We start from the raw sequence: 26,251 nt of genomic DNA on the forward strand, positions 1-26,251 counted from the left end.
ATATGAGGAAAAGGAATTTATTTACAGACAAAACAGCAAAATAAAACCCCAAGGATCCTGTAGAGCAGGTTAATACATGGGGTGTGCATCACCATGAGTCTGGTGATAAGATACGTCCCGATCTATCCCAATACCAAAACAAAGGACAATATGTTGCGATTTTTCAATAATTACTTCTGATAAGATAGCCATGTACACTTTCACAAGTACAATTTTTATTACATTAATTAATTTATTCATTTTAAAATCATGAGAACAGTAAATGTAACTGTGGATTTTTTGTGAAAATTATTAATTCATCATTACGAATCAAGAATTGTGCAATGTAGTATCGAGATATATCACTGAATCAATTTTTTTCTTACATCCCTAGTTAATAATACTTGAAATGACGAGGCTCACAGCAGCAGTTGCAGAGAGAGGGCGACAATTTTTCAATGTAAAGTCAATTGGAAGCAGAATCGATGTAGCCAGAAGCGTCTCCATGCTCACTTCTTTCATTATTTGTAACTTGGCAGCTAGTGAGTTATCTATGTCTATTTATATATACAGTATATGGGTGTACTTTATAAATATATAGTAATTGTAATTGTCTATCTGCTGCTTTACATCATTAAATACATTTTCTTTAGCGTGTACCAAAAGTAGATCAGCAGTGAGGGACTCCAGAGCCTCCAGTGCGTCTCATTTACATACAAGTCAATGATGTGGACTATAATAATTTGACTTCCTTGTATGAACAGCGGAGCTTTGTTTGTTTTTCCTCAGAGCTCAAGACACAAAGTCGTTTTTTCACAGTCAGGAGTTACCTTGAGAACTAATCATGCAGTCATTACTATTGATCCAGTACACACACACAGACACACACACACACACACTTACACACTCACACACTCTCCCACCTCGCTCCTTACTGTAGTGTCATTTAACAAGTCAAGACCGTGCTAGAAAAAACATCAATTCCCATAATTCAATGCATACCAAATGAGTTGCAATTAAAGACACATAAGATTAAGTGCAAATTCAAAAAAGACCAATCAGATCTCTGGCTATTCAGATAAATGCAGTCTCTCTCCCCTACTTCATCTTCTAGTAGTGTTGTCACAAGACTAAATCAAATAAATCAGGACTAAACCAGGTCTAAATCAAGTCTAAAGCAGGACTAAACCAGGTCCAAAGGAGGGCTAAATCAAGTCTACATAGGACTAAACCAGGTCTAAAAGCAAGTCTAAAGCAGGACTAAACCAGGTCTAAATCAGGACTTAACCAGGTCTAAACCAGGTCTAAACTAGGACTAAACCAGGTCTAAAGCAGGACTAAACCAGGTCTAAATCAAGTCTAAAGCAGGAATAAACCAGGTCTAAATCAAGACTAAACCTGATCTAAAGCAGGTCTAAACCAGTTCTGAAACAGGACTAAACCAGGAATAAACTAGGTCTAAATCAAAACTAAAGCAGTACTAAACCAAGTCTAAACCAGGACTAAACCAGATCTTAAAAAAAAGACCAGATCACATCTCTAGCCATCCAGATGTATGCAGTCTCTCTCCCCTACTTTATCTTCTAGTAGTGCTGTCACGATACTAAAATATCAAACGCAATTTCAATACTAGGAAAAGACTCGATACTCAATACTGATTCCGATACTGCAATGACAATGAAATAGTATTTATTATCGATACCTGCTCAATCAAATATCTAGTTTCGACACGTTTCAGTACGGATTAGTACCTGACTGTTTCAGATATGTTCTACCGCAGCAGCAGAACCTCCAGCCTCTCCACCTACTCCTCCTCTTCACCCCCACCTGTATTTAGCTATATTTCCCTTACAAATCCCTCATAACGCTCCCTTTATTACAAAACTGGTGTCTCCATCTGCTCAGATCTAAGTGGCAAAGTTTATCTGTGATATGAATTATTAACGTCTCCCCACTCATTTATCTGTGTCTGCTTAAGTCTTTATTGGTTGAGTTATGATGTATGTCCCATTGCAAAAGAACTGTAGCGTTTGTATTTGCTTGTGATTAGAGGTTTTCAGATTTGACAATATGACAAATGTCGTCGGGTCCCAGATGAGCCAGCTTTTCCTATTGATTACATTGTACTTTGCCACGAAATGTTCGAAAAGCAAATGCACAAATGTCATACACAACCATTTCTATTCGTAGCTGTTAGGGGTGGGACAAGATCACGAGCCGCAAGAGACAAAACTGCCACAAGATCGTGCACACATGAGAAAAATGATCTTGTGGAGTGTTGGAGAAAAAAGATTTACATGTTGGTGAGTTGCATCTCTTTAACAGTTTCCAAAAAGCAGCACTAGAATGTAAACTTAAAAAAAAATTACATCAAATAAATACAAATATGAGGCTAAAATTGGAAACTGAATCACGACATTTCTATATTAGGAATTATATTAAAATCTCATCGTGTCCCTTGTAACTATAGACCTTAGAACTCCTTATATAACAATAAAGAAACAGCATTTCAGAATTTATTATTACCATTTATGTCTTTTGTCTTTGTTATTATATTATATTGTGATGTGTGAGCTACTGTGCCCAAGTAATTTCCCTTGTGGATCAATAAAGTTTGTCTAAATCCAACTCTAAGTCTAAGTCTTTATAACAATATTCGATTAAGCTGCATCATCTGTATTTATGGGTTAGATGCTGCGTTCATGCGGCCTGCGGAAACTTGGGATGCTGTGTTTACGTTTAGATGATGACGGTCTGAGCAGAAGAAGCAAAAGTTGCGTCGCATCTTCCTTTTTTTCCGCGTTTAGACAAGCGTTTTCAGGAGGAAATCTGCATGCATACGGTGACGCAAAAGTGAATAGTTTTGTGTTTTGGGCAGTGTAGACGGAAACGCTACGGCGGAGCGTATTCAACTTTTCCACTCTGGAGGGTGGTTTCAGATTTTTTGCATTTTTAAGCCCCAAAAACACAGTCTAAACGAAAGGTACTTCTGATAAAATGTTTTGTAATTTTTACCCGCAAGTATTATTGTGTAAAAAGGCCGTTAGATGAGATGCTTGGGTTTGCGTTCATATGTTTTATCTCGGAAACTCTGGATTTTTATAGATCATCATCAATAAAATGACTCATCACTTCTATACAGTATTATGCAAAATTGACTCTTGTGAGCTTTAAGCCATGTTAGAATATTGTTACATCCTCAAAAAGAGACCTGGGGTTGTGTTTTGTTTTGTTCGCACATGTTCGAATAACCCTGCATTATTAGTCTGTGTGCATCTCCAAAACTCAAGGGGTTTGTGTGTTAAACGTGTGAGTGAAACGAAACACAACTCCAGGTCTGTTTGCGATGAGGAAACAACATTATAACATTGATCAGAAAATGCATTATAGGCCTTTTAACAGCTTTGAAAACAGCTAATCAATCGGCCAAGAGTTATTGTTGATACTAGCCTTTATAAGTTATGTTACTTTTTCACTTTTGCTTGTTACCGTTACAGCGGTGATTATCAAACAGTTGTGGTCTGGGGTCTTTCTTGTGCAGATCTGTTGCTCTTATGATCTGGATAACTGGCAGTTAACCCGTAATTACAATCACTTTTAGTCGAAGAGCTCAAAGGTATCATGAAACTTGTGTGGCTTTGATTAACTGTCCCATATTTAAACAAACATAAACAAATCAGCTAATTCACATTCATGTCCTCAGAGCAGAGTCATGCATGGGTCCACTTTTGGAGACCCCTACCTGCCTGCACCCACACAGTACAGCACCACAGCACCTAGTTAAACCCGCACCAGCCCAGACCCCTTAACATTCCACCCAATACTCGCCTGTGCCCGTGATAAATCACACACAAATTAAACGCATTCTAACTGAAGCATCCATCAGAATATGAATTGAAAATTTGTGACTTCAAGAATTACAATCACGAAATGAAACGGTTACGCTTTCTTCAGTACGAATATGAATTCACAGACATGACTTGATTGTCAAAAACATGTCATCACTTCACAGGCATTATTTACTGAGCAGAAGAAACACGCCACTGAACTGAACCAGGACTAACCCAGGACTGAACCAGGAGGACCAAACCAGAACTGAACCAGGACTCACTGTCGGGACGGGCTCAGATGTGTGCCCATGTAGATCCTTGGGTGATCACAATAAAAAGGTCCAGCGCAGAGGTCTTGCCACACGAAGGTAAGTGCCGCCGTTGCCCGATTGCGCTTTGTGAATACCCTGCTCCGGGCTCAGGGTTCTCTCTTTTAAGTCCAAGATTAGTCCTGGTTAAGTCCTGGTATAGACCTAGTGTAGTCCTGGTGTAGTCGTGGTTTAGTCCTGGGTCCAGGGCCCATGTGTAATCACTACCCGCCTGCATACCTGCCCGTAAAATTCCACAAAGTTAAAACCCGCTCGTTTCAGCACCTATTTGCCTGTACCCGGTGCAGGAATCTGCCTCAGAGCAAGTAACATCAGGTGTAAAACTTTGATAGTTTTTGCTTGAGTTCCTGAGTTGTTTTTCCAACTTCTGCTGCATTCAGGTGCATTTTTAACTAGGAAAAAAGAGCATTGTTATGGCATATGAAGTATGACAAGGCGTATTAAAAGTATCAGTGTGACAATATAGAAATGTTTGCTGTAGACGTTCACCAAAGCAGTGAAGTTTTCTCGCAATGGCAACAAGTTCCTAGCCTGTTTTGAAGTTATTCTAGTTCAGACCCTGACATTTGTGGATAACCTGCCTGACTTCCTGCCGTTTCTTTTTCTACAATCTTACAGCTGCGATGTAAAATTCTCCCTCTCCATTCTCCAGCCCCAATAACAGTCGTAAAAGTCGAATCCGCTCGCGCAATGGGCCATAAACCGGGTCGCGCTGAAGGTGATTTCCGAAGCCTGCATTCTCAAACGGACCATTTTCGCCATTGCCGTGGAAAAAAGTCCAAATTCGCAAATGGAAATGCAGCCGGTGGGATGGTAAAGAGGGAGAGAGAGAGAGATGGAGAGAGACTTGACCGCTTATAACGCAATTTGGGTCAACGTGGAGAAGGGCCAGTGGTATTTTGAGTTCTCATCGCCCGGAGTGACTCTGCGATGGAGAGATGGGAACGTGTCACCATGCACAAGTACAAAAGGCATTATGTTCGGCCAATCAGACGTCTTCTCTCATGGGAGGGCGTTTTTTTTATAATGTTATGAGGTGGTCCAGGGGTAGAACAGAATAGAAATAATGTGCTATGACCATTAAAGCTGCATTGTGTAACTTTTCTGGTGAAGTAGATGTTACTGCTTTGTCTGGAATGTTTCACAGTATGGTATTAAACCTTTCTATCTTCATGGACTCCAAACCAGACCGAGTTACAGGTCAGATCTAGGTATTTTTGAGCTATAAAACCACCTGTAACTGTATAAAAAGTAAAGTAGAGCTCTTTAATGTCACACTGTGGAACATTCCAGGCAGAGAAATGACATATACATAGAAACAAGCAGCAAACAAGCACCTTCTTGTCTCCATGGAGATGATATTGCTTTGTCTAGAATGTTCCAAGGTATAGATTAAGCCTATATATGACTATAGGCTACATTACAGGTCAGATCTGTGGAGAGGCAACCCTATTCACAGACAGAATTATTGTATTTTTGAGCAATAGAAACACCTGTAATGAATAAATGCTTTACAGTTTAGTTTAATGTCACACCATGGAACATTCCAGTCAAACAAACAACAACTTTAACCCAAACCAAATAAAGTAGAGCCTTCTAATTTGGTTCGGGTTTAGACCTGGTATAATCCTGGTTTAGTCTTGGTTTAGAAATGATCTGGTTTAGTCCTGGATTACATATTATTAGGGGTGCACAGATTCAGCTTCAGTTCCAATACTGATTCTGATACTATGGATTTAAAGCTGCACTATGTAACTTTTTGTTACACATTTGTATCTGTGGTCACTGTTCAGCCTGGAATGTTCCACCGTATGACATTAAATAACTCTACCTTACAGTTATTCAGTTGCAGGGGGTTTTATAGCTCAAAAATACCTAGAAAAAGAGGTATTCTGACGGTGAGTGGGGTCGCCGCTCCACAGATCTGACCTGTAACTTGGTCTGGTTTGGTTTCCATGAAGATAGAAAGGTTTAATGCCATACTGTGGAAACATTTCAGACAATGCAATAAGACCTCCATGAAGAAAAGCATTAGAGGGACCCTCCGCCAGAAAAGTTACTCCTGGTTCAGACCTGATATTGTAGTTTTACTTTTGACCTTTTTCAGTCCTGGTCCAATCCTGGTTTAGCCTTGACTCATTCTTAGTTCTGGTTCTAATTAAGTCCTGGTTCAGACCTGATATTGTAGTTTTAGTTTAGAGCTCTTTTAGTCCTGGTCCAGTCTTGGTTTAGCTGCAAATTAGACCGGTTTGTGGTTTAGTCCTGGTTTAGCCTTGACTCATTCTTAGATCTGGTTCTAATTAAGTTCTGTTTCAGACCTGATATTGTAGTTTTAGTTTACACCTCTTTTAATCCTGGTCAAGTCCTGGTTTAGTCCCAAATTAGACTGGTTTGAGGGTTAGTCCTTGGTTTAACCACTTTAGCCTTGACTCATTAGCTCTGGTTCTTACTTAGTTCTTGTTGGAACCTGATATAGCAGTCCTAGTTTAGTCCCGTTTTAGTCCTGGTTCAGACCTGATATTGTAATCCTTGTTTAGACCTCTTTTTGTCCTGGTCCAGTCTTGGTATGGTCCCAAATTAGACTGGTTTGAGGTTTAGTCTTGGTTTAACCTTGACTTATTCATAGCTCTGGTTTTGATTTAGTCCAGACCTGATATCCTTGTCCTAGTTTAAACCTGCTTTAGTCCTGGTTCAGACCTTTTATAGTCCTGGTAGTCTGGAGAATTACACTCTTTTTACACATTCACCACTCTATTCCATTGGGCCCAGACCTATGACCTCGTAACATCATAACAAGGTGACAGGTCCTTTGCGGTGATGTAATGTTATCTAGTGCTGCTTTATACCACAGTAATATGACTAGGGATTCTCCTGTCTGCGCCACACGCACATTACTTCACACTTTAGCCCCTTGTGGACACTTCTTATTGTTTAAAGAGCTCATATTACGCTATTTTCTGATGTATTATGTTTCCTCATCACAAACAAACCTGGAGTTGTGTTTCGTTTCATTCACACATGTTGAACACACAAACCCTGCAGATTTAGCAGAAATATCGTGATATCGTATCGTCAAAGTTTGCACAATAATATCGTGGACCATCACAATATATTAAATTACAAGTCTCAAGAGTTATGGTGCAGCAATAGCTAGAAAGAGACAGAGTGAACTACATAGACCATGATCCTTTGCTCCATTTCAGTGCAAACTACAAGAAGAAATAACAGTTCCAAGCACTTTTAAGTCTTAGTTCTCTCAATAACATCGTGGACCATCACAATATATCGAATTACAAGTCTCTTTGCTTAAATTAAGAGTTATGGTGCAGCAATAGCAAAAAAAAGACTACGTAGACCATGATCCTTTGCTCCATTTCAGTGTAGAAATAACAGTTCTAAGCACTTTTAAATCTTAGTTCTTTGGATTAAGTCTTGTCAAGGCATTATAAGAGGAAAAGTAGCAATTAACAGTTTTGTTAGTCTCCACAAAATAATCGCAATAAATATCATATCGTGAGGTTCATACTGTGACAATATTGTATCGTGAGACTTGGAAATCATTAAACCAAGGACTGGATAGCATTAAGAAGTTGCCGATACGATACATACCTCAATACCTGGGCCACGATACGATATATATCTCGATACAGTGAGCTTTCGATTCAATACGATATATTTAAAACTGATTTGACATGAGTCTAAATCATGGCTGTGATACTAAAAGTGTTTGTTAAACCACTTCTTGTGCAAAGTTAAAATGAAACACAAACATTTAAATCCTCAAAACAGTGAAAATGTCAAATGTGTTGCATAAATGAGTTTCCTTCCTCTAAACAAGCAACAAAACTGTAGCACTGAAACAAAATAATTAAGTAAAATATACCAAAAAATACTCTTACTGTACTTACTGATACTGTATCATCACATTAGGCGATACAATATTTCAATATTTTCGCACACCTCTAGTTACTGCCTTAATATTTAGAGACAGGAAACTGTGTCACGTCATGTTATAAGTGCTCCACAGCGTTTTTAAACTCCACACACTTCCACTAGAATCATTTGGATCATTTCAGCCCTGGAATTGCCAATCTGTACTTGAACGAAAGGCAAAAGGTCGCTGTTAACTTGAAAACAGCCGAGGAGACGTAAACAGACTAATACTGAAGAATTACTCAAACAAACTACAACTCCAGGTTTGTTTTTGACGCGGTAACAACATTATAACACGACTACGAGCTCACAATATGGGACCTTTACGCACAATTGTAATGCTAATCTACCCTCTCAGCCTCACAGGAATCCAGAGTGTTTGACAAAAGCAACCTGCAGCTATTTATCTTAACACATCCTGCTAACTGCACCGCTTAGCATCTGCAGGCTAGAGATGTTTTATTGCTCTACAGGAAGAAGCCAAGCCCAACGCAACTCACCACCCCGTAATGGACTGCCAAGGCAAAATTAGATTCAACCAATAGTGCACACGGCAATGGAATCACAAAGTACCAGTGTGCGTCTTTCTCTTCTCTTTCTCTCTCTGTGTGTGTGTGCCAGTGTGGAGCTCTGCGTGCATAATTCAAAGCCTATAATAACATTTGTGTATTGTCTTGTCACTTACCATGTTCACTTCTGAGACCATGTCGATACTGGCCACGTCTATGCTCATGCCGACGGCGACGGGCGCTCCTGGGAGAGAATTTGGTGAAAACAGGATTTGAGCTTCACGTGAATGCCGCCAAAAAAATAACAGAATTACGCATGTCGGTGAGGGGAGCGTGAGGGAGGTAGGGGTGGATGGAATACAGGGGGGGTGATTGGGTTAATTGGGTGCGTAAACATACCTCCAAAATCTGGCCTTAATCGTATGTCATAGCCCTTCAGCAGCTTGTCCACCGTCTCCTTCACGAAAGACATATTGCCTGGTTCATTGACGCTGGAACGAGAAAGAGACACAAAAATATAGGGGTACGCTGGTGAAAAATGACCACTTCTCACCTTCACTTGCACGGGCTCCATGCAATAACCTTGACTCGAGCCAAAATGACATATGGAGACCACTCACCTTCGCGCGCAACATATAATGGACCCAACCACCAAAAAGGAGAAGACGCGAAATTTGCGAACCCTATGCGGAGCCAACATATCCTTAATTGTTGTTCTTAAATTCTGGATCTCTCGTTGTTTATAGCAACAAGAAGAAGAAGAAGAAGCAGAAGAAGCAGAAGAAGAAGAAGAAGAGGGAAACGGCGGCAAACCCCAGACAAATCAACAGACGACGTGCACGCTGCCGTACACCAGCGCGATTTTAATCCATTGATTGACCAAAAAAAAAAAAAAAAAAGAATCAGAGTCTGGACCGAGAGCGAAAAAGTCAGCGGCTGAGATGTGAAATACGAGCTGACATCTCGGCGCTGACAGGAGAAAAAAGAGTGGTTTTCCCTGCGCTGCGCTCGCGGTGTGCGCTCTGGAGGAGAGGAGAGGAAGAGGAGAGGAAGAGGAGAGGGGTTTTACAGGGGGAAGCAGCCGAAGCGCATATTGATGAGGAGACGGGTGCGCGGGGATGAGACGACCGCTACTGCCGCTGCTGCTGGTGGCTCGGGAGCGGCGGAGGCTCGTTCGAAAGAGAGATGGAGCCCCCCGACACTTACGCACTGTAAAAAAATATATATACAGTACACGCCACTTGATGCGGTGGACGGATATTCACGAGATTTTTGTTTCTCCACGAGCGTAAATTCATTGACAACCGAGCCTATAAACATTCATACATGCGTTTATTTTTTCTTTTCGTTTGTTTGTTCAATCGCGCACCGCGTAAAGCCAGCGCGTTATATTGGACATGTGTTGAGTTTGCGCAAGTTAAGGCATAGTTAGGACTCAGTTTCCCAGAATGCAACTCGACAGGCCGGTGCCCAAATGTAATGAGATGACGTGATGGGGCAAGATTGGAATTTCAATTGCAGGTTGTGTGTATTTAGTGGAAAAAAGGAGGTGCATATATGGATTTGAGTTTCGCTGATTCTTTTTTCCCCCCAAATTAAGCTGGTTTATTACAGTTACAAAGCAAATAAATAAATAAAAATGAATCCTTAAAGTCAATTATTGTTATTCACTTATCAACTTTTCCAATTGCTCACAAAAAAACAGAGTTAAAGTTGCACTATGTAACTTTCACGTCATGGAGATCTTATTGGTTTGTCAGAAATGTTCCACAGTACGGCGTCCAACATCAACATCGTGTTTTATACATTTATTCAATTATGGGTGATTTAATTGCTTAGAAATACCTTGAGAAACATGCATTCTTATCATTAGCTGACTCGCCTCTCCACAGATCTGACCAGTAACTTGGTCGAGGATGTTTAATGTCATATTGTAAAACATTCCAAGCCAAGTGGTAAAATCTCCATGGAGACCAGGAGGTATAAAAGAAATCCCAACCAGAAAAGTTACACAATGCAGCTTTAACACGGAGTAAACAGTGAGAGATACTCCCTACAACTGTACAACAACTCGCCCATATGTAACAGATAATACTCCCTACAATTGTACAAAAACACTCACCCTTATGTAATAGATAATACTCCCTACAACTGTACAGCAACTCACCCTTATGTAACTGATAATACTCCCTACAACTCTACAACAACTCACCCTTATGTAACAGATAATACTCCCTACAACTCTACAAAAACTCACCCTTATGTAACAGATAATACTCCCTACAACTGTACAAAAACTCACCCTTCTGTAATAGATAGTACTCCCTACAATGTTTTATTTTACTTGTACATATATATTTGATATAATTGTTGTTATTTATTTTGGATTTATTATTACCATTTATATTTTTGCTCTTCATTATTATAATATACTATGATGTGTGAACTACTGTGTCCAAATAATTTCAATTATTGATCAATAAAGTTTGTCTAATTCTAGTCCAACAGAAGATTTTTTGTAGTGATCACGGCAACATTCACTCATAAAACAACCAGAGAACTACAGCCAGCGCGCAGAATTTACCAGACCAATTTGCACATTTTTTACAGTGCACCCCCCAGCTCTAGCGCCAATCCCCATCCCCTCGCGCTTCCTGTAAAAATGGCGGGACCCTGACAAGCACGGAGCGGCGACAGGCGGCATCGATCACCCGGTTAATCGATGCTCGTGATAGATTAGCCTATTCCTCTTGCGTAATGGCCTTTTTCCTTAAGTAAAACGTAAGTCGGGGGGCGCATGAATTATTAAACTCCAGATATCCCCCCCAATGCCGCGGTGCAAATCCCGCGGATAATTGGACACGGTGCGCGCACACACAGGGGCTACGTTTGACGCACACCGCTGGCTCAGCTAGAGAAAGTCAAACATTAACATAAATACGTGTTTAGGGCATTTGTCGGTGCGGGGTCCTTACCTCGTGTCGTAGATCGCGTACAACTTCTTACTTCCGTCAACAGTGTTCCTGCAAAACAGACAGGAGCTTTAGGTTTGTGTTGATGACAGGGGCACTTCAACGCGCTCTAGTCACGCGCGCTACTCAAGGTCTAAAGGGTGATGACAAACAAAATGACCATATAAAATGCAAATTGTGCTGTTGACTAGTACAGGGAACGAAGTAAAAGTAGTAAAGTAGCCTACTGTACTTACATAAAAAACGTATATATGCTTTACTTACTTATACTTTACCACACTACATTTGAGAGCAGGTGTCTGTACTTTCTTCTCCACTATGTTTTTGAACTGGCTTGAAAAGTAAAAGTATTTTTTATTGTTTGAGACCTTTGTAATTTGAGCAAACAAAAATTGACAAATATAAACCCAGATTCAATTGTTTCTCTTGATCAAAAGACCTGAAAATCTGTACAAAATGTTTTTACTTTTCATTCTTTAAGTACATTTTTAAACGTGTACTTTAATATTTATTTAATAGATTTTTACATGAAACTTTTACTTATTTATTAATTAAATAATCATTGCATTTATATAGCACCTTTCACGATGCCCAAAGTTCTTTACAGTTCATTATTCATTAATTCCACCCCGGTGATGGTACGTTACTGTTGTAGCCACAGTTGCCCTGGGGCAGACTGACTAAAACAAGGCTGCCAATCAGCCTCCTCTGACCACCACCAACACTCACACACTACACTGTTATACTAGGTAATGTAGGTGAAGTGTCTTGCCTATGGACGACATCGAACTTGTTAAGTACTTGTAAAGTTTTTTGTGAATATTTTGAGATCTACTAAAGATTTGTGCTGAATTTTGTTCAGTTTTTAGCAGAAACAATTGATTTTTTTTCATCTGTTTTTATTTGTGTATTTTTGTTTGCTCAAACTACAAATGTGTGAAAAATAAGCCCTCACCTTTTCAGCAGGTCTCAAACTATTTAAAAAAAAACAACAAAAAAACACCTTTGTTCAGTTAAAAAAATGTAGTGGAGATGCTTAAAGTAAAAGTAAAAAGTATCCACTGTAAAATATATTTAGTAAAGTACACCTAAAATGTATACTTAAGTACAGTACTTTTACTTTTTTAGATTCCACCACTGCCCGCTACCCAATACACCCCACTAAAACAGTGCCCAAAAGAAATTCTTTGCATTTTTCAGGCTCACCTCACAGTGGTCATAATGTTTTGGCTGATCTGTCCATGCGTGTGTCAGTATTTCATGTGATTGGTGTTAACACATACACACATTCACTGTACAGAGGCTCTTGTTTACTGTGTCTCTATGGTAATTTTATTCAATAACTACTTAGCATTTGAATCTCATAGGCTACTGTAATAATACTAGTAGTTTTTTCCCCCATCACTGTCTATTGTAGCCCGTGCAGCCGTAATCAGTTGGAGCTTGTTTTTCTCCTTTTCTCCCACTTCGTAGCTCGCGGTGCTGCCTGAATTTTAAAACAGTGGGTTGGCTTGAGGGCAAATATTGAAAGTCTATTTCCTTCGGGAGCCCCCCTCGCTCCCTCTCCCCTCCGCTGCCTTTCATCCCCTCACTCACACGCGGGGGTTTCTGCTCCTTCCCTATTCCCGCATCAGCACCAGTCCGACACTTGTCCAAACGGTCATACAGGCGCGCGCACGGGAGCTGTCCACACGCGCCGAGGTGCTGAAAGCTCGCTCCCGGGGGGGACAGGCGCGCCGCTGTTTGGACAGAATAGTGCTCGGTCTGGTTTGGGTTGGTTCACACGCTGTTTCACGCACGTGCACACGCCACACACACACACACAAGCACGCGCACGCATCTGATTAAAACGAGCGGGGAGGTTAAAACGCGTGCGGTAATTACGGCGTGCCAAATGTGGAGCGCGGCTACCCTCTTATGGCAAACTTCAGCAGGATCAAGATATGGATTTTTCTCGAGATCTTCCACATAGATAAACGCACGCATGTTCTCTGATATAATACATGCTAATTAAGTATTCCACAGTTAAAAGGCTAATATTTTGTTTACGCCAATTTGATAATTTACGCATGGATTAAACTCACTGTCATCATAAGCGTAAAAATAGGTTTCACGCCAAAATAATACATATTATTTATGGGTTTAAAATGCATTTATCAATCCTTTGTGTAGTTTAGCTCTCTTTAAAAGTGCACTGCCCAATGGAGATGTTTTTTGCTTTGCCTGAAATGTTCCATGGTATGACTTTAAACATATCCATCTAACATTTACTCATTACTAGGGGTGTAACGATATCCAGGTCTCACAATACGATATCGTCACGGTATGAACCTCGCGGTACGATACTGATTGCGATACTGTGGGAAAGAACATGATTAGGGATATAACAATATCCAAATCTCTCGGTACGATATTTCCACAATATACATCTCATGGTACGATATTTATTGCGATATTTTGTGGAAAACTGTGAATATTTTGTTGGACTTTTTCCTCTTAAAATGCCTTGACAAGATTTAATCCAAAGAATTAAGACTTAAAAATGCTTAGAACTTATTTCTTCATGTAGTCGGCACTGAAATGGAGCAAAGGATCATGGTCTATGTAGTTCCCTCTGTCTTTTTTAGTTATTGCTGCACCATAACTCTTAATTTAAGCTAAAAGTCTTGTAATTTGATATATTGTGATGGTCCACGATATTATTGTGAGAACTCTGATGATACGATGTCACGGTATTTCAATTATTGTTACATCCCCAGTCATTACCAGTGTTTCTATTGCTCAAAAATACAATAAATTGTTCTGTGAATAGGAGTGACTCTCCACAGATCTCACATGTAACGTAGCGTAATGCTGTGACCTGCTTGTCTCCCTCGTGATAAATAGATTTAGTCGGTACTGTGGAACATTCTAGGCAAAGCAGTAACATTTCTATGGGGACAAGCAGGTGGCGGACCCTCCACTAGAAATGTTAAGCAGTGCAACTTTAACTTTAAATCGATCGTGTGATAATAGGCGATATGCCAAACCGCGTGCCAAAGGTTAATGCATTTTTACGCATTACGCATTTACGCACACATTTTAAGGAAAAGGTTGGATTATTGACACTGTAATGAATAAAACGACGTTAGCAACTTTCATTTTAGTTTCAATGTCATCTGTTTTAACTATAACAGATGTGACATAAGTGAAAAATAAAATGAATTCACTCTTATTTCTACGTTTACTTTACATTTACGCTCCTTGTTCTTCTATAGGACAACAAAACGAGCGTTATTTGTGTCAAACCGGGTGCGTAAAACCCCTCTCCACCTCCTCCCCGCACAGCCCGATGGCGCCTCCTCTTTTATAACGCACCAATCGGGAGCAGCTATTAACAAAATATCGGCTGCAGCAACTCGAATCTCTCGGTCACCCTCTCTCCAACGCTCCGAGGCGCACCGTCACGCGGGTTAATGTCAGTCCTCTGTGTTTTCTTGAGCTCAGATTTTGGCTTTGCTCCGGCTGCGGTTGTTTGAGATGGTGCCGCAGCCGCCACAGTGACAAAGTCGAAGCATCCAGCCCCAGCCAGAGCACTTGAAAATGGGCATACGCTGATTGGAGGAGCCGAGAGGGAGAGAGAGAGACAGCGGTGAAGACGTTATAGACGAAGAACCGGGTGATTGAGGCTATACCCCGCGCGCTTGGAAAGAAGGACGTACAGAGACCACGCCATGGACACGCACTCAGGTTAGAACCGGTTCTTCTAAGCTCCCTCACAACACGAGGCAGGTTTGATTGAAATTGACCTAAAGGAAAACGGGGGTAAAAGGAAATATCCCGAAATGCAACGCGCTTTTTTCTTTTACACAACATTGCAGATAACTATTGCTTTTTTTGTAACACGAATGCCCCGGTTCATTTCGGGTTAAACCGCTTCTAAATAAATACACCAGTTTATTTGTAATGGTGCAAAGAGTTGGGGGACTTCTCCTCTTGTGGCGTAGACTTTTATTTTTTTAATTAATTATTTCTTTTAATGTCATCTTTTTTTGCAGTTTTGCACGTGAGATCGGCTAACATCCCGGCTCTGGCATTGGCCGTGTTGTCGTATGTTCACCTCTGTGGTTGCCAGATAAGGTAAGAGAGAAAGTTTTGATCCGTGTATAAGTCAGAGTCTATTCCTTTTGATTGATCGGGCCTGTGTACACATCTTAAGAGTCCGGAAGAAAGCCAAAAAATCTAGGTCAAGGCTCTCCACAAAACATCGTCTTCTCTCAAGAGTGAATCCATTGACTTTTTAGTCTTGGCAGCGGTTCAGATTTCAGATAACGTTACACTTGCGGTTGTTTGACACTGGATTTTGTGCCCAAACAGTGTAATTACTCTCTCCAAGATCCAATAGAGCTGAATCTCATTTATTTTAAAGTCCTATATTATGCAAAATTGACTCTTGTGCACTTTAAATTATGTTGTAATGTTGTTACCTTCTCAAAAACATACCTGGGGTTGTGTTTTGTTTCATTCACATGTTTGAGTAACCCTATATTATTAATCTGTCTACATCTCTAAACCTCAAAATGCTCTGTTCAACTTGTGATGTCATGTAGTGGTAGTTTTTTTTATGTTAACAGCTCCATTTATCTTTAGTTCAGTAGAGATGTGAAATTCCAAGCCTGTAATCATCCAAGTGATTCTAGTGAAGGTGTATGGAGTTTAAAAACACAGTGGAGCTCTTCCTGTTTTACCACATGACATCACAAGGTGGAGCAGAGCGTTGTCAGTTTGAAATAAGAACTCAGAATCTAAATATGCTGGACAGTTCCAGGTATCTTTGTGATGAGAAAACATTAAACATAGATCAGAAAATAGCGTAATATGGGCTCTTTAAAGGTGCACTGTGTAACTCGTCTGCCGGAGGGTCCGTCACCTGTTTGTCTCCATGGAGATGTGCCGAGAATGTTCCACAATATGGTCATAAACTTACAAATCTCCATGGAGACTTGCAAGCCAAATTACAGGTTAGTTTTGTGGAGAGGCGACCCCACTCACAGTAAGAACAGATATTTTTCTATGTAGTAGAATAAATGCAAGACAGATTAGTTTAATGCCATACTCTGGACAATTTAAACCAAAGCATTAACATCTCCATGGAGACAAACAGGTTGCAGACCCCATCTAGAAAAGTTACACAGTGCACCTTTAATCAAGCTAAAAATGAAGGGCACCTGATATGTATTTATCCTATCAAACAATAGGATTAGCAAGATTAGAAGATTAGATTACTAGATTATTTCAAGCAATTTATTTACCGTTTCTTTCTTGTATCACCTTTTAGATAAAACTACAATTCAAGAAACCCCCATCCCCAGCTGTCAATCATCACATTATTTTTCAAATCCTTATCCATTTCAACTGGTTATAACACTTAGACTTTGTGGACAAAATCTCTCAAAATCACAGTGCATCTTTAAGTTACTCCTTCTCCTGTTTCCATTTTAACCAATGCTGTTTAATTTCTGTGCATTTTTATAACAAATAAACTTTTATGATTCGTATTATTTTAATAATTTTTTATTTTTAACAGTACAACGACTACAGAGACCCAGAAGGAAAGCAGTGGCATCGACAACAGCACCGTGTTCACCAGGATTTTGGACGGACTTCTGGACGGATACGACAACAGACTACGACCAGGACTTGGAGGTTTGTAGTAGTAGTAGTAGTAGCAGTAACAGTAGTAGTACCAGTAGTAGTAGCAGTAGAAGTAGCAGTAGCAGTAGTAGCAGTAGTAGTTGCAGTAGTAGTAGTAGTAGTAGTAGCAGCGGTAGTAGTATTAGCAGTAATAGTAGTAACAGGAGCAGCAGCAGTAGTAGCAGCAGTAGTAGTAGGAGTAGTAGTAGGAGTAATAGTAGTAGCAGTAGCAGCAGTAGTAGTAGTGGTAGCAGTAGCAGTAACAATAGTAGCAGCAGCAGTAGCAGTAGAAGCAGTAGCAGTAGTAGCAGTAGTAGCAGTAGTAGTAGTAGCAGTAGCAGTAGTAGTAGTAGCAGTAGCAGTAGCAGTAGCAGTAGCAGTAGTAGTAGCAGTAGCAGTAGCAGTAGTAGTAGCAGTAGCAGTAGCAGTAGCAGTAGTAGTAGCAGTAGCAGTAGCAGTAGCAGTAGCAGTAGCAGTAGCAGTAGTAGTAGCAGTAGCAGTAGCAGTAGTAGTAGCAGTAGCAGTAACCCAAAGCAAAAACAAGCTGTAATTGAAAGCTATTACATTTGCTGTTGAAGCTCTTTCATTAGAAGTATTGATCGAGCAGTATAGATTCCTGCAGTATTGTGCAACCCTTGAGTAAATAGTCATGGAAATATTGCTATCCGTCTTTTCATAATATTTTTAACATCACCAAATCATTATTATAGTTATGAAACAGTAGTAGCAGTAGCTGTAGTAGCGATAGGTAGTAGTAGTAGTAATAAATTTGGAAAAAATGTATTGACAACTGAGAAATAGAAACGCTGACAAGGTCATATTACGCAAATTTGACTGCTGTTTCCTCCTCAAAAACATCCTTGGAGTTGTTTTGGTTCAGTTTATTATTAGTCTGTCTACATTTCGAAAGCTCAAAATGTTCTGTTCCACCTTGTGATGTCACATAGAGGTCGTTTCCAAGTTAGCGTTTACGAGATTGGCAATTCCAGGGCAGAAATCATCCAAATTTTTCTAGTCAAGCTGTTCGGAGTTTGCAGGGTTTGCGTGTTAACCATGTGAACGAAACAAAACACAACTCCAGGTCCGTTTGTGACGAGGAAACGACATAACATAGATCAGAAAACAGCGCGCCATGGCTCCTTTAAGCCAATCTTTTAATATGCTGTTGAGCCGTTGCATTATCTTAGCATGTGTTAGCATTAATCAGAGCGCTCCATCTGGCCTTGACATAGGTGATGGTAAACCTGATTGACACTGAGATGTATGGCCTTTTAGGGGGAATCCAATCGATCAATAAAGCACCTCCATGACACCCCGCTTCAAGAGGTCACCGCAGCCAATCACATACAGGCATCGTGACCCTCTCCTCTGCATCCACACACTAAATAATTATTTCTACATCCATAAATGTCTCCTTTAGTCTTTGTCTATGGCTGTAACTTTGACCTTTGCGTCCTTATGCTCATAAATACACCGGTTCTCTCATAGACTCAATATATAAATGGACGTAGCCAACCTGCTGCTTGTCGTCGTGTTTCAAATAGAAAGCGAGTATTGCGGCTCCATCGACTCTGGCTCCAATTGACCTTGTATTGAAAAAATGTCATCTCTCTTTGTGGTTGCGGCAGTGGGCCTCGTCTTTTAGGTCTTAAAATATTCATATTAACCTGCTCGACATGATCCTGGTGTTTTATTTTGCTCTTTTATCCATAAATAAATTCCTATTTCTAATAAGGAACTGGCTTCAAATTCGTTCCTGTAACCGCAAGCCTCGATGAGCTTCATTTGACTGGAGCTGAACGCTATGGGTGACGTCACACTCCCTTAATCTGCTTCTTTATACAGTCTGTTTCCTCTTCTGCACATTGAAACTCTATACTGATTGTAATACCATAATGCATCTTCTTCTGATGACTGCAAGAAAAATGAGCATGATCTACTGGCCTGAAACTTGAGACACCGACCATGGATCAGTGGATATCAATATTTTTTTTCTTCTAGCGAGAGGGAGTAGGGAGATGAAGCAAAAAAAAAAAAGTAAATATATAAGTAGTGTGAGAGCCCGGTCTCAAGTAGCCTGATTCATCAGCCGGTTTCACTTCGTAGAAACCGTCTGACCTCGCAGCATTAGAATTCGTTCGCTTGACAGTAGGCAGGTACTTTTTTTATTTAAGCAATCGCTGCAGTTTGTTGTGGCATATGTAATGTGTGACTAACAGGGCTAACTGGTATATTAAACTTTTCCCAAATCCCGTAGGAAGAAGGGAAATAACGTCTTTCCCTTTGATAAAATTCACCAAACATTCTCTTTGTTCCACCTTTAAATCCTCAATCTCTGAAACTGTTGCCAACACAGAATGTAATGTCTCTTCGCTGATTGGCTGGTGCCCGAACTCACACTTCTGGGGTTCTTGCAAACCGTCTGTATTCTGATTCCTGACCTAGTCGCTGGAGAGGAATGAAATTGAGCAGAGGCACCAGCCTGGCTAGGTCTCAGGACACTGTTGATGGGTATTGATTTGTGGCAATAAAAATTCAAACATTTCTTTAGAGAGTGAAATGTGATTTTCAGATAAATCGTAGTACTTTCTTTTATATTTCCATGTGCTTTTACTGTATGTCTCTGCAGTCCCTCAGTGGTTCAAGTGTGTTCCATAGTGGTCCATGAGTGTATACTAGTCTTTGTGCTTTTATATTTGCTCTAATACAGCTCAAGATCATTCTAAAGCTATTCAGAAAAGGTTCATTTCTGTCCTGTGAATATGGATTTTTAGTATCAATACCTGCTCAAATGTCAATCTAGTTTTGATAATAGTTTTAGCATCAATTAGTATCTGATTTTCGATACTTTTGACCACCCTAGTACAATCCAAAGCAACCCATATCAACCTAATAACAGGGTCCATTTCCTTTTCTTTCTTTTTTTTCCCCAAAACCCACCCTCACCTCAACCTCTCCACACTGCACAAAATTACTTTAAAAAATGATAATAACACAAAAGAACTGACATTTCTTTACTCCCAAATGTGAATTATTTATAGATAACGCAGGTTATGGTTCCACTCGAAGCCATTTCAGGTGAGTTTGCGCACGCTGTTGTCAGATGGTCCTACAGATTTTCTTTTTTTTCTTCTTTTTATCATTATCACTTTGGCCTTGTCTTGAGCACAAAACCCACTGTGAACCTCCGTAAATCAATCCCACCATCTCCAACGGGTCTTGTACCGCGCTGTTTTATTCATCCTCGCCGTGGCAACCGCCGATAACCTTGGCGCCATTCATACAGACACTTTTCTCCCTCTAAAGAGCCTGTTAAATGAAGGCAATTCATTTCCAGCTTGCTCCGGTCTCCCTCCTTATAATGGCGAGGTGCTCAGTGCATTTAGAGAAGCATTTTAGATTTTAGATTAGATTTGTCCTTGTTTTTTTGGGACGCGGGTTGCAATTTTATGTAACTGTGTTCTTTTCCATAATTAGCAAACTAAATTATTGTGAAAAGTGAAAGCTAGTGCAGTTTTGTTATGCCGACCAGTGCTGTATCTGCTCCCGTAGTGCTGTGATATGCATTGATTTTGCATAGCTTTGACTTTTTATACTACGCTGCTTTATTTATTCAGGCTATAGGCAAAGACTGCACTACTAGAGACTTGCCTTCACCTAAGTATTACTAGAGGTTAATGGTTCTTATGCTAAAAAGAAAAAAAAAACATTGTATAAATAGTGCAATGACCAAATGACTGTCCAAGAAACCTTCTCTTAGTCCAAATATCTAAATACTGGATGTACTGCGACTACTTTAAAGGTCTTATATTGCACAACATTAACTCTTGTGAGCTTTTGGTTATGTCAGAATGTTGTTACCGCTTCAAAAACACTCCTGGAGTTGTGTTTTGTTTCATTCACACATGTTTGATAATCCTTTATTATTAGTTTGTCTACATCTCCAAAGCTCAAAATGCTCTGCTCCACCTTGTGATGTCATGTAGTGGTAGTTTTCAAGTTAACAGCTACAGTATCTTTCACCAGACCAAGAGTTTATTTTCATACCTGACAGTTTCGACTGCTCACTCGCGGTCTTCCTCAAAGTGGTCATGTGATGTTGCTGTGACGTGCCCACTCAGCTGATTTAAACAGATTTTGGCACTGTCTTCCTACCGGTGGAGGCAGGACGACAGCACCAGTCCGACTTCCTCAGGACAGAATCCCGGGTGTGTGAGAGTAAAAAAGCCCCCTCGTCCCGGTTTATCACGTTTCTGTATTTCGATTGCCTCTTTAATCCAGCGACGGTGTTTGTTTTCCTCTGTCCCAATGATGTTTGCTCCGTCCCAGTCCTTAATGTGGTTCTCTCTCTCCGCTTGTGAGCAGGCGGAACTGTCAGGTATGAAAACAAACTCTTTGTCCGAAAAAATAAACTAATAACATAAATTATCAGAAGACGAAATAAACCTCATTGGACTAGATACCTTTCACCTTTTGTTTAGTAGATTGGCAATAAGTGAAATCATCCAAATGATTCGAGTACTTCCTGTAATTACCACATGACATCACAAGGTGGAACTGAGTGTTTTCTGTTTGAGAGAAAAGCCCTAAATATGCAGAGTTTGCGTGTTAAACATGTCAGAATGAAATTAAACAGAACTCCAGGTCTGTTTGTGAAGAGGAAACATTATAACAGATCAGAAAACCTTGAAAATGTAATTCTTGTCTCCGTGGAGATAGATGTGTTTATTGCCAGTGTGTGAAATATGTTTCTCCATGGAGACAAGCAGATGGTGTACCAGAAAAGTTACATAGTGCACCTTAAATAAACACAAATTATGTCATTCAATTCATACACTTTCAACCTTTTATTATGACAGCAGTTCAGAAACTTCTTGTACTACAGTCAAAAATATCGAAAATCATATACTAATCAATACCAAAACTAGTATCAAAACTAGGGGCAGATATCAATACTAAAAAAGTTACATTCACAGGACAGAAATGAAGCTTTCCTGAACAAGTATAAGAGCACATAGACTAGAAAGTACTACAATTTAATGTTTAATGTCTAAATAAATGGTGTTTTTATTATCAGAATCAGTATTGAATATCTACTCCTTAATATCGAAGTTTGAGTTCTTTTGTATCGTGACAATAGTAACAGTGAATAATGGTTTTAATGTTATTTTTAGAGCACATAATTCTTAGTGAGTAATAATGTGAGATGTGTCATGACCAAAGCTCGCTCTCACAGCTTAGTAACCGTTGCTAGCCTTGACGAGGGGGAGTGGTCTATAAAAACAAACCAGAAAAAACAGAAAAAGAAGAGATGTGTCCAGACGTCCCCCATCACAAATGACAGCAAATAAGTCTAGTTTCAAATAAATAAATAAATAAATAACATTGTATAAATAGTACAATGAACAAATTACTGACCAAGAAACCTTACAAAAATTGGTCAAAAGTATTAATTGTCCAAATATCTCAAAACTGGGTCAACCACCTGCTTGTCTCCATGGAGATGTTGTTGCTTAGCCTGAAAAGTCCCGGTATGGCATTAAAGGTATCCATCTTGTATTTACTTAACAACATGGGTTTTGTATTGACTTCAAAACTCTTACTCTGAGTGGGCTTGCCTCTCCACAGATTTATGTGTCACCTGCTGTTTCCAGAGAGCTAAATAAATGTAATGGCATATTGTGGAACATTCCAGGCCACATCTCCATGGAGAGAAGCTGATGATGGACCTTACACCAAAAGTTACACTGTGCACCTTTAAAGACAGACCAGTATGTCAGTTTGTCAATATTGGGCCGATATTTGGAGTTTTTATCTTATTGGCTATCGACCTTAAATCTCCTAGCCTGATTCATCAGCCGGTTTCACTTCGTGGAAACTGTCTGACCTCGCAGCATTAAGATTCGTTCGCTTGACGGTAGCGGGGTACTTTTAAAAATTTATATAAAGCTTTTCCCACATCCCGTAGGAAGAAGGGCTCTTTCTCCTTAATAAAATTCACCAAACTTTCTCTTTGTTAAGACTTTAAATCCTCGATCTCGGGAATCATTGCCAACACAGAATGTAGGTCTCTTCGCTGATTGGCTGGTGTCCGAACTCGCACTTCCGGGATTCCAATTCCTGACCTAGTCGCGGGAGAGAAATGAAATTGAGTGGAGTCACCAGGTGGCGCTAGCCTGGCTCTAAATCTCCATCATAGGCCAGTGTTTTGTTTTGGTTGATCTGCTGCCTAAAAAATACACACAAAGTTTTATATTAACACTTAAAAATACGCTGTGTAACATTTCTATTAGATTGGAGGGTTTGCCACCTGCTTGTCCCCGTGGAGATGTTATTGCTTTGCCCAGAATGTTCCACAGTATAGATTAAGCCTATCTATCACGAGGAAGACAAGCAGGTTTCAGCACTACGCTACATTACAGTTCACATCTGTGGAGAGGCGCCCCATTCACAGAAGAAATTCATGTATTTTTGAGCAACAGAAACACCCGTAATGAGTAAATGTTAGATGGATATGTTTAAAGTCATATCATGGAACATTCCAGGCAAAGCAATAACATCTCCATGGAGACAAGTAGCACCAGAAAAGTTGCTTAGTGCACCTTTAAGTATGAAGACATAGCTGCACAAAACGTGACTACACAGCTCTCTTAAAGATTGATGGTTTAAAAAAAAAAAAGTGTCAATATTTTTGGGCTGATTTTGGGCTAGAGTTTATCGACCATAAGTTGCTCTCTATTCTACATAATTGGTATCGAAATCGGCAATGGAAAAACCTGTACCAGTCGATCTCTAGTATAAATATTATCAACAACTAGGACATTAATCAAGTAAATTGCATATACAGCATAGTATACCTGCTCCAGTCCAGGCCAATGGCACCTCCGGGCTCAAACTAATTCATATTCATAGAAGAAGAAGAGGAGCTGGTTCCAGACTCTCCCCCATCACAAATTACAGCAAATAAGTCTGGCATTTCCTGTGGCGTGTTCAAGATACAAGTGTCAAGAATACTAAAGAAACTCTCGTACGCAGGCAGATTCGCAAACAGCTTTTTACAGAGCAGGGTGGTCCCAAGATCAGTGCTATTTTTGTGAGGGCTGTCAGTCTTCAAATGGTCAGAGATTCTATTTGCATAAAAATAAAAATTTGGTTTAATTCAAATATTATTCTAAGGACGTTATTGAAATGTCCTTATATTTAAATAAGCCTATATTTAATGTCCTGTATATTAAATTGACTCTTGTGACCTTTATGTTATAATGTTGTTACCTCTTTAAAAACAGGCCTGGAGTTGTGTTTTATGTTCCTAATGTTAATTTAGATATATTTGTTTTGTTGATATTCTTAAAATGTGTATGAATAATCTACCTGAATAAAAGCAGTTAGAGTAGTAGTTTTTGCAGTAGTAGTATTGTAAAGTAGAGGTGCAGAATTTGGGCTTACAAAAGAGTATTAGTTCAAAAACATCAGGTAGTAGTAGCAGTAGTAATAACAGTAATAGCAGCAGCAGTAGTAGTAGTAGTAGTAGTAACAGTAGCAGTAACAGTACCAGTAACAGTAGCAGTAGTAGCAGTATCAGCAGTAGCAGTAGTAGTAGTAGTAACAGTAGCAGTAGTAGTAACAGCAGCAGTAGCAGCAGTAACAGTAGCAGTAATAGTAGCAGTAGTAGTAGTAACAGTAGCAGTAGTAGTAACAGTAGCAGCAGTAGCAGTAGTAGTAGTAGCAGTAACAGTAGCAGTAGCAGCGGTAACAGTGGCAGTAATAGTAGCAGTAGCAGTAGTAGTAGTAGTAGTAGCAGTAGTAGCAGTAGCAGCAGTAGCAGCAGTAGCAGCAGTAGCAGGAGTATTAGTAGCAGTAACAGTAACAGTAGTAGTAGTAGTAGCAGTAGTAGTAGTGGTGGTAGTAGTAGTAGCAGCAGTAGTAGAAGTAGTATCAGTAGTAGTAGTAGTATCAGTAGTAGTAGTAGTAGTAGTAGTAGTAGTAGCAGCAGTAGTAGAAGTACTATCAGTAGTAGTAGTAGTAGTAGTAGTAGTAGTAGTAGTAGCAGCAGTAGTAGAAGTACTATCAGTAGTAGTAGTAGTAGTAGTAGTAGTAGAAACTGTAGAGACTGTAAACAAATTCACAATATTACTTTCTGTAGTAGTAGTTGCAGTATCAGTATACAAGTCTAGTCTAAACATATATTTTCATAATTTCAGAACATTACACAGCAAAACACGTACTTTTTAAACACACAAACCCAAATTAAGAAAACATCATTTACTTTTTACCCTTGTATCTACTGTACTTCTCCATCCTATGATACCAGTTCAGTTCATTATTGTTTGGTATTTCTAGTTCTTCCCCCACTTACCCCTCCTCCCTCTCTTCTTCTTCTATTTTTACAGAGAATGTCACAGAGATCACGACCAATATTTTTGTAACAAGCTTCGGACCCGTTTCCGACACCGAGATGGTGAGTTCATCCACTGTAAATATAACGTTCATTTTCTCCGGATAGATGGGTCTACCTGAGCAAACATGTGGCATCTGGTAGTATCTCCACAGCCGAACCAGGTTTTTAATCACTGAAAATACTGAACTAGCGTGATTTCATAAATACTGAAGAGAGACAACTCAAAATAATAATAATTTTTTAAAAAGTAGGATTAAAAACAAGCCTTAGATATTAGGAAAGTTTCATTAATTGTTAGAGATGGGCCAATATTTTGATTTTTTAGTGTAACGCTATCAGCTTTAAGGTTGCACTATGTAGGTTTTTGACTGGGGGTTCATCACCTGCTTGTTTATATTTAATTTCTCTGCCTGGAATGTTCCACAGTATGACTTTAACAGCTCTACTTTACATTTATTCAATTACAGGTGGTTTTATAGCTCCAAAATACCTAGAAAAACAGGCATTCTGACTGTGAGCGGGGTCGCCTCTCCACAGATCTGACTTGTAACTTGGTCTTTTTTGGTCTCCGTGAAGATGGAAAGGTTTAATGCCGCACTGTGAAACATTCCAGACAAAACAATAACGT

The 26,251-nt window shown here is 39.7% G+C and overlaps 1 protein-coding gene across 2 annotated transcripts in view; it reads right to left on the reverse strand.

The window, feature by feature from the left end:
- The window catches only part of LOC110153283 (gamma-aminobutyric acid receptor subunit beta-3-like), a 174,596-nt gene that overhangs the window by 108,773 nt on the left and 39,572 nt on the right, over positions 1-26,251 (reverse strand). The window contains exons 2-4 of one of the 2 annotated variants that reach the window (XM_055163606.1): positions 11,556-11,603; positions 8,980-9,071; positions 8,757-8,824 (exon numbers count right to left, since the gene is read on the reverse strand). In XM_055163606.1, the coding sequence (XP_055019581.1) occupies positions 8,757-8,824; positions 8,980-9,071; positions 11,556-11,603 (208 nt within the window). Of the gene's footprint in view, positions 1-8,756; positions 8,825-8,979; positions 9,072-9,200; positions 9,272-11,555; positions 11,604-26,251 lie in introns of those variants that run through there. The other variant, XM_055163613.1, reaches the window with a different exon arrangement.

This window comes from Boleophthalmus pectinirostris, unplaced genomic scaffold (genome assembly GCF_026225935.1).
Source record: "Boleophthalmus pectinirostris isolate CB_2022bp ecotype Guang Dong unplaced genomic scaffold, ASM2622593v1 HiC_scaffold_11, whole genome shotgun sequence".
Taxonomy (NCBI): Eukaryota; Metazoa; Chordata; class Actinopteri; order Gobiiformes; family Gobiidae; genus Boleophthalmus; species Boleophthalmus pectinirostris.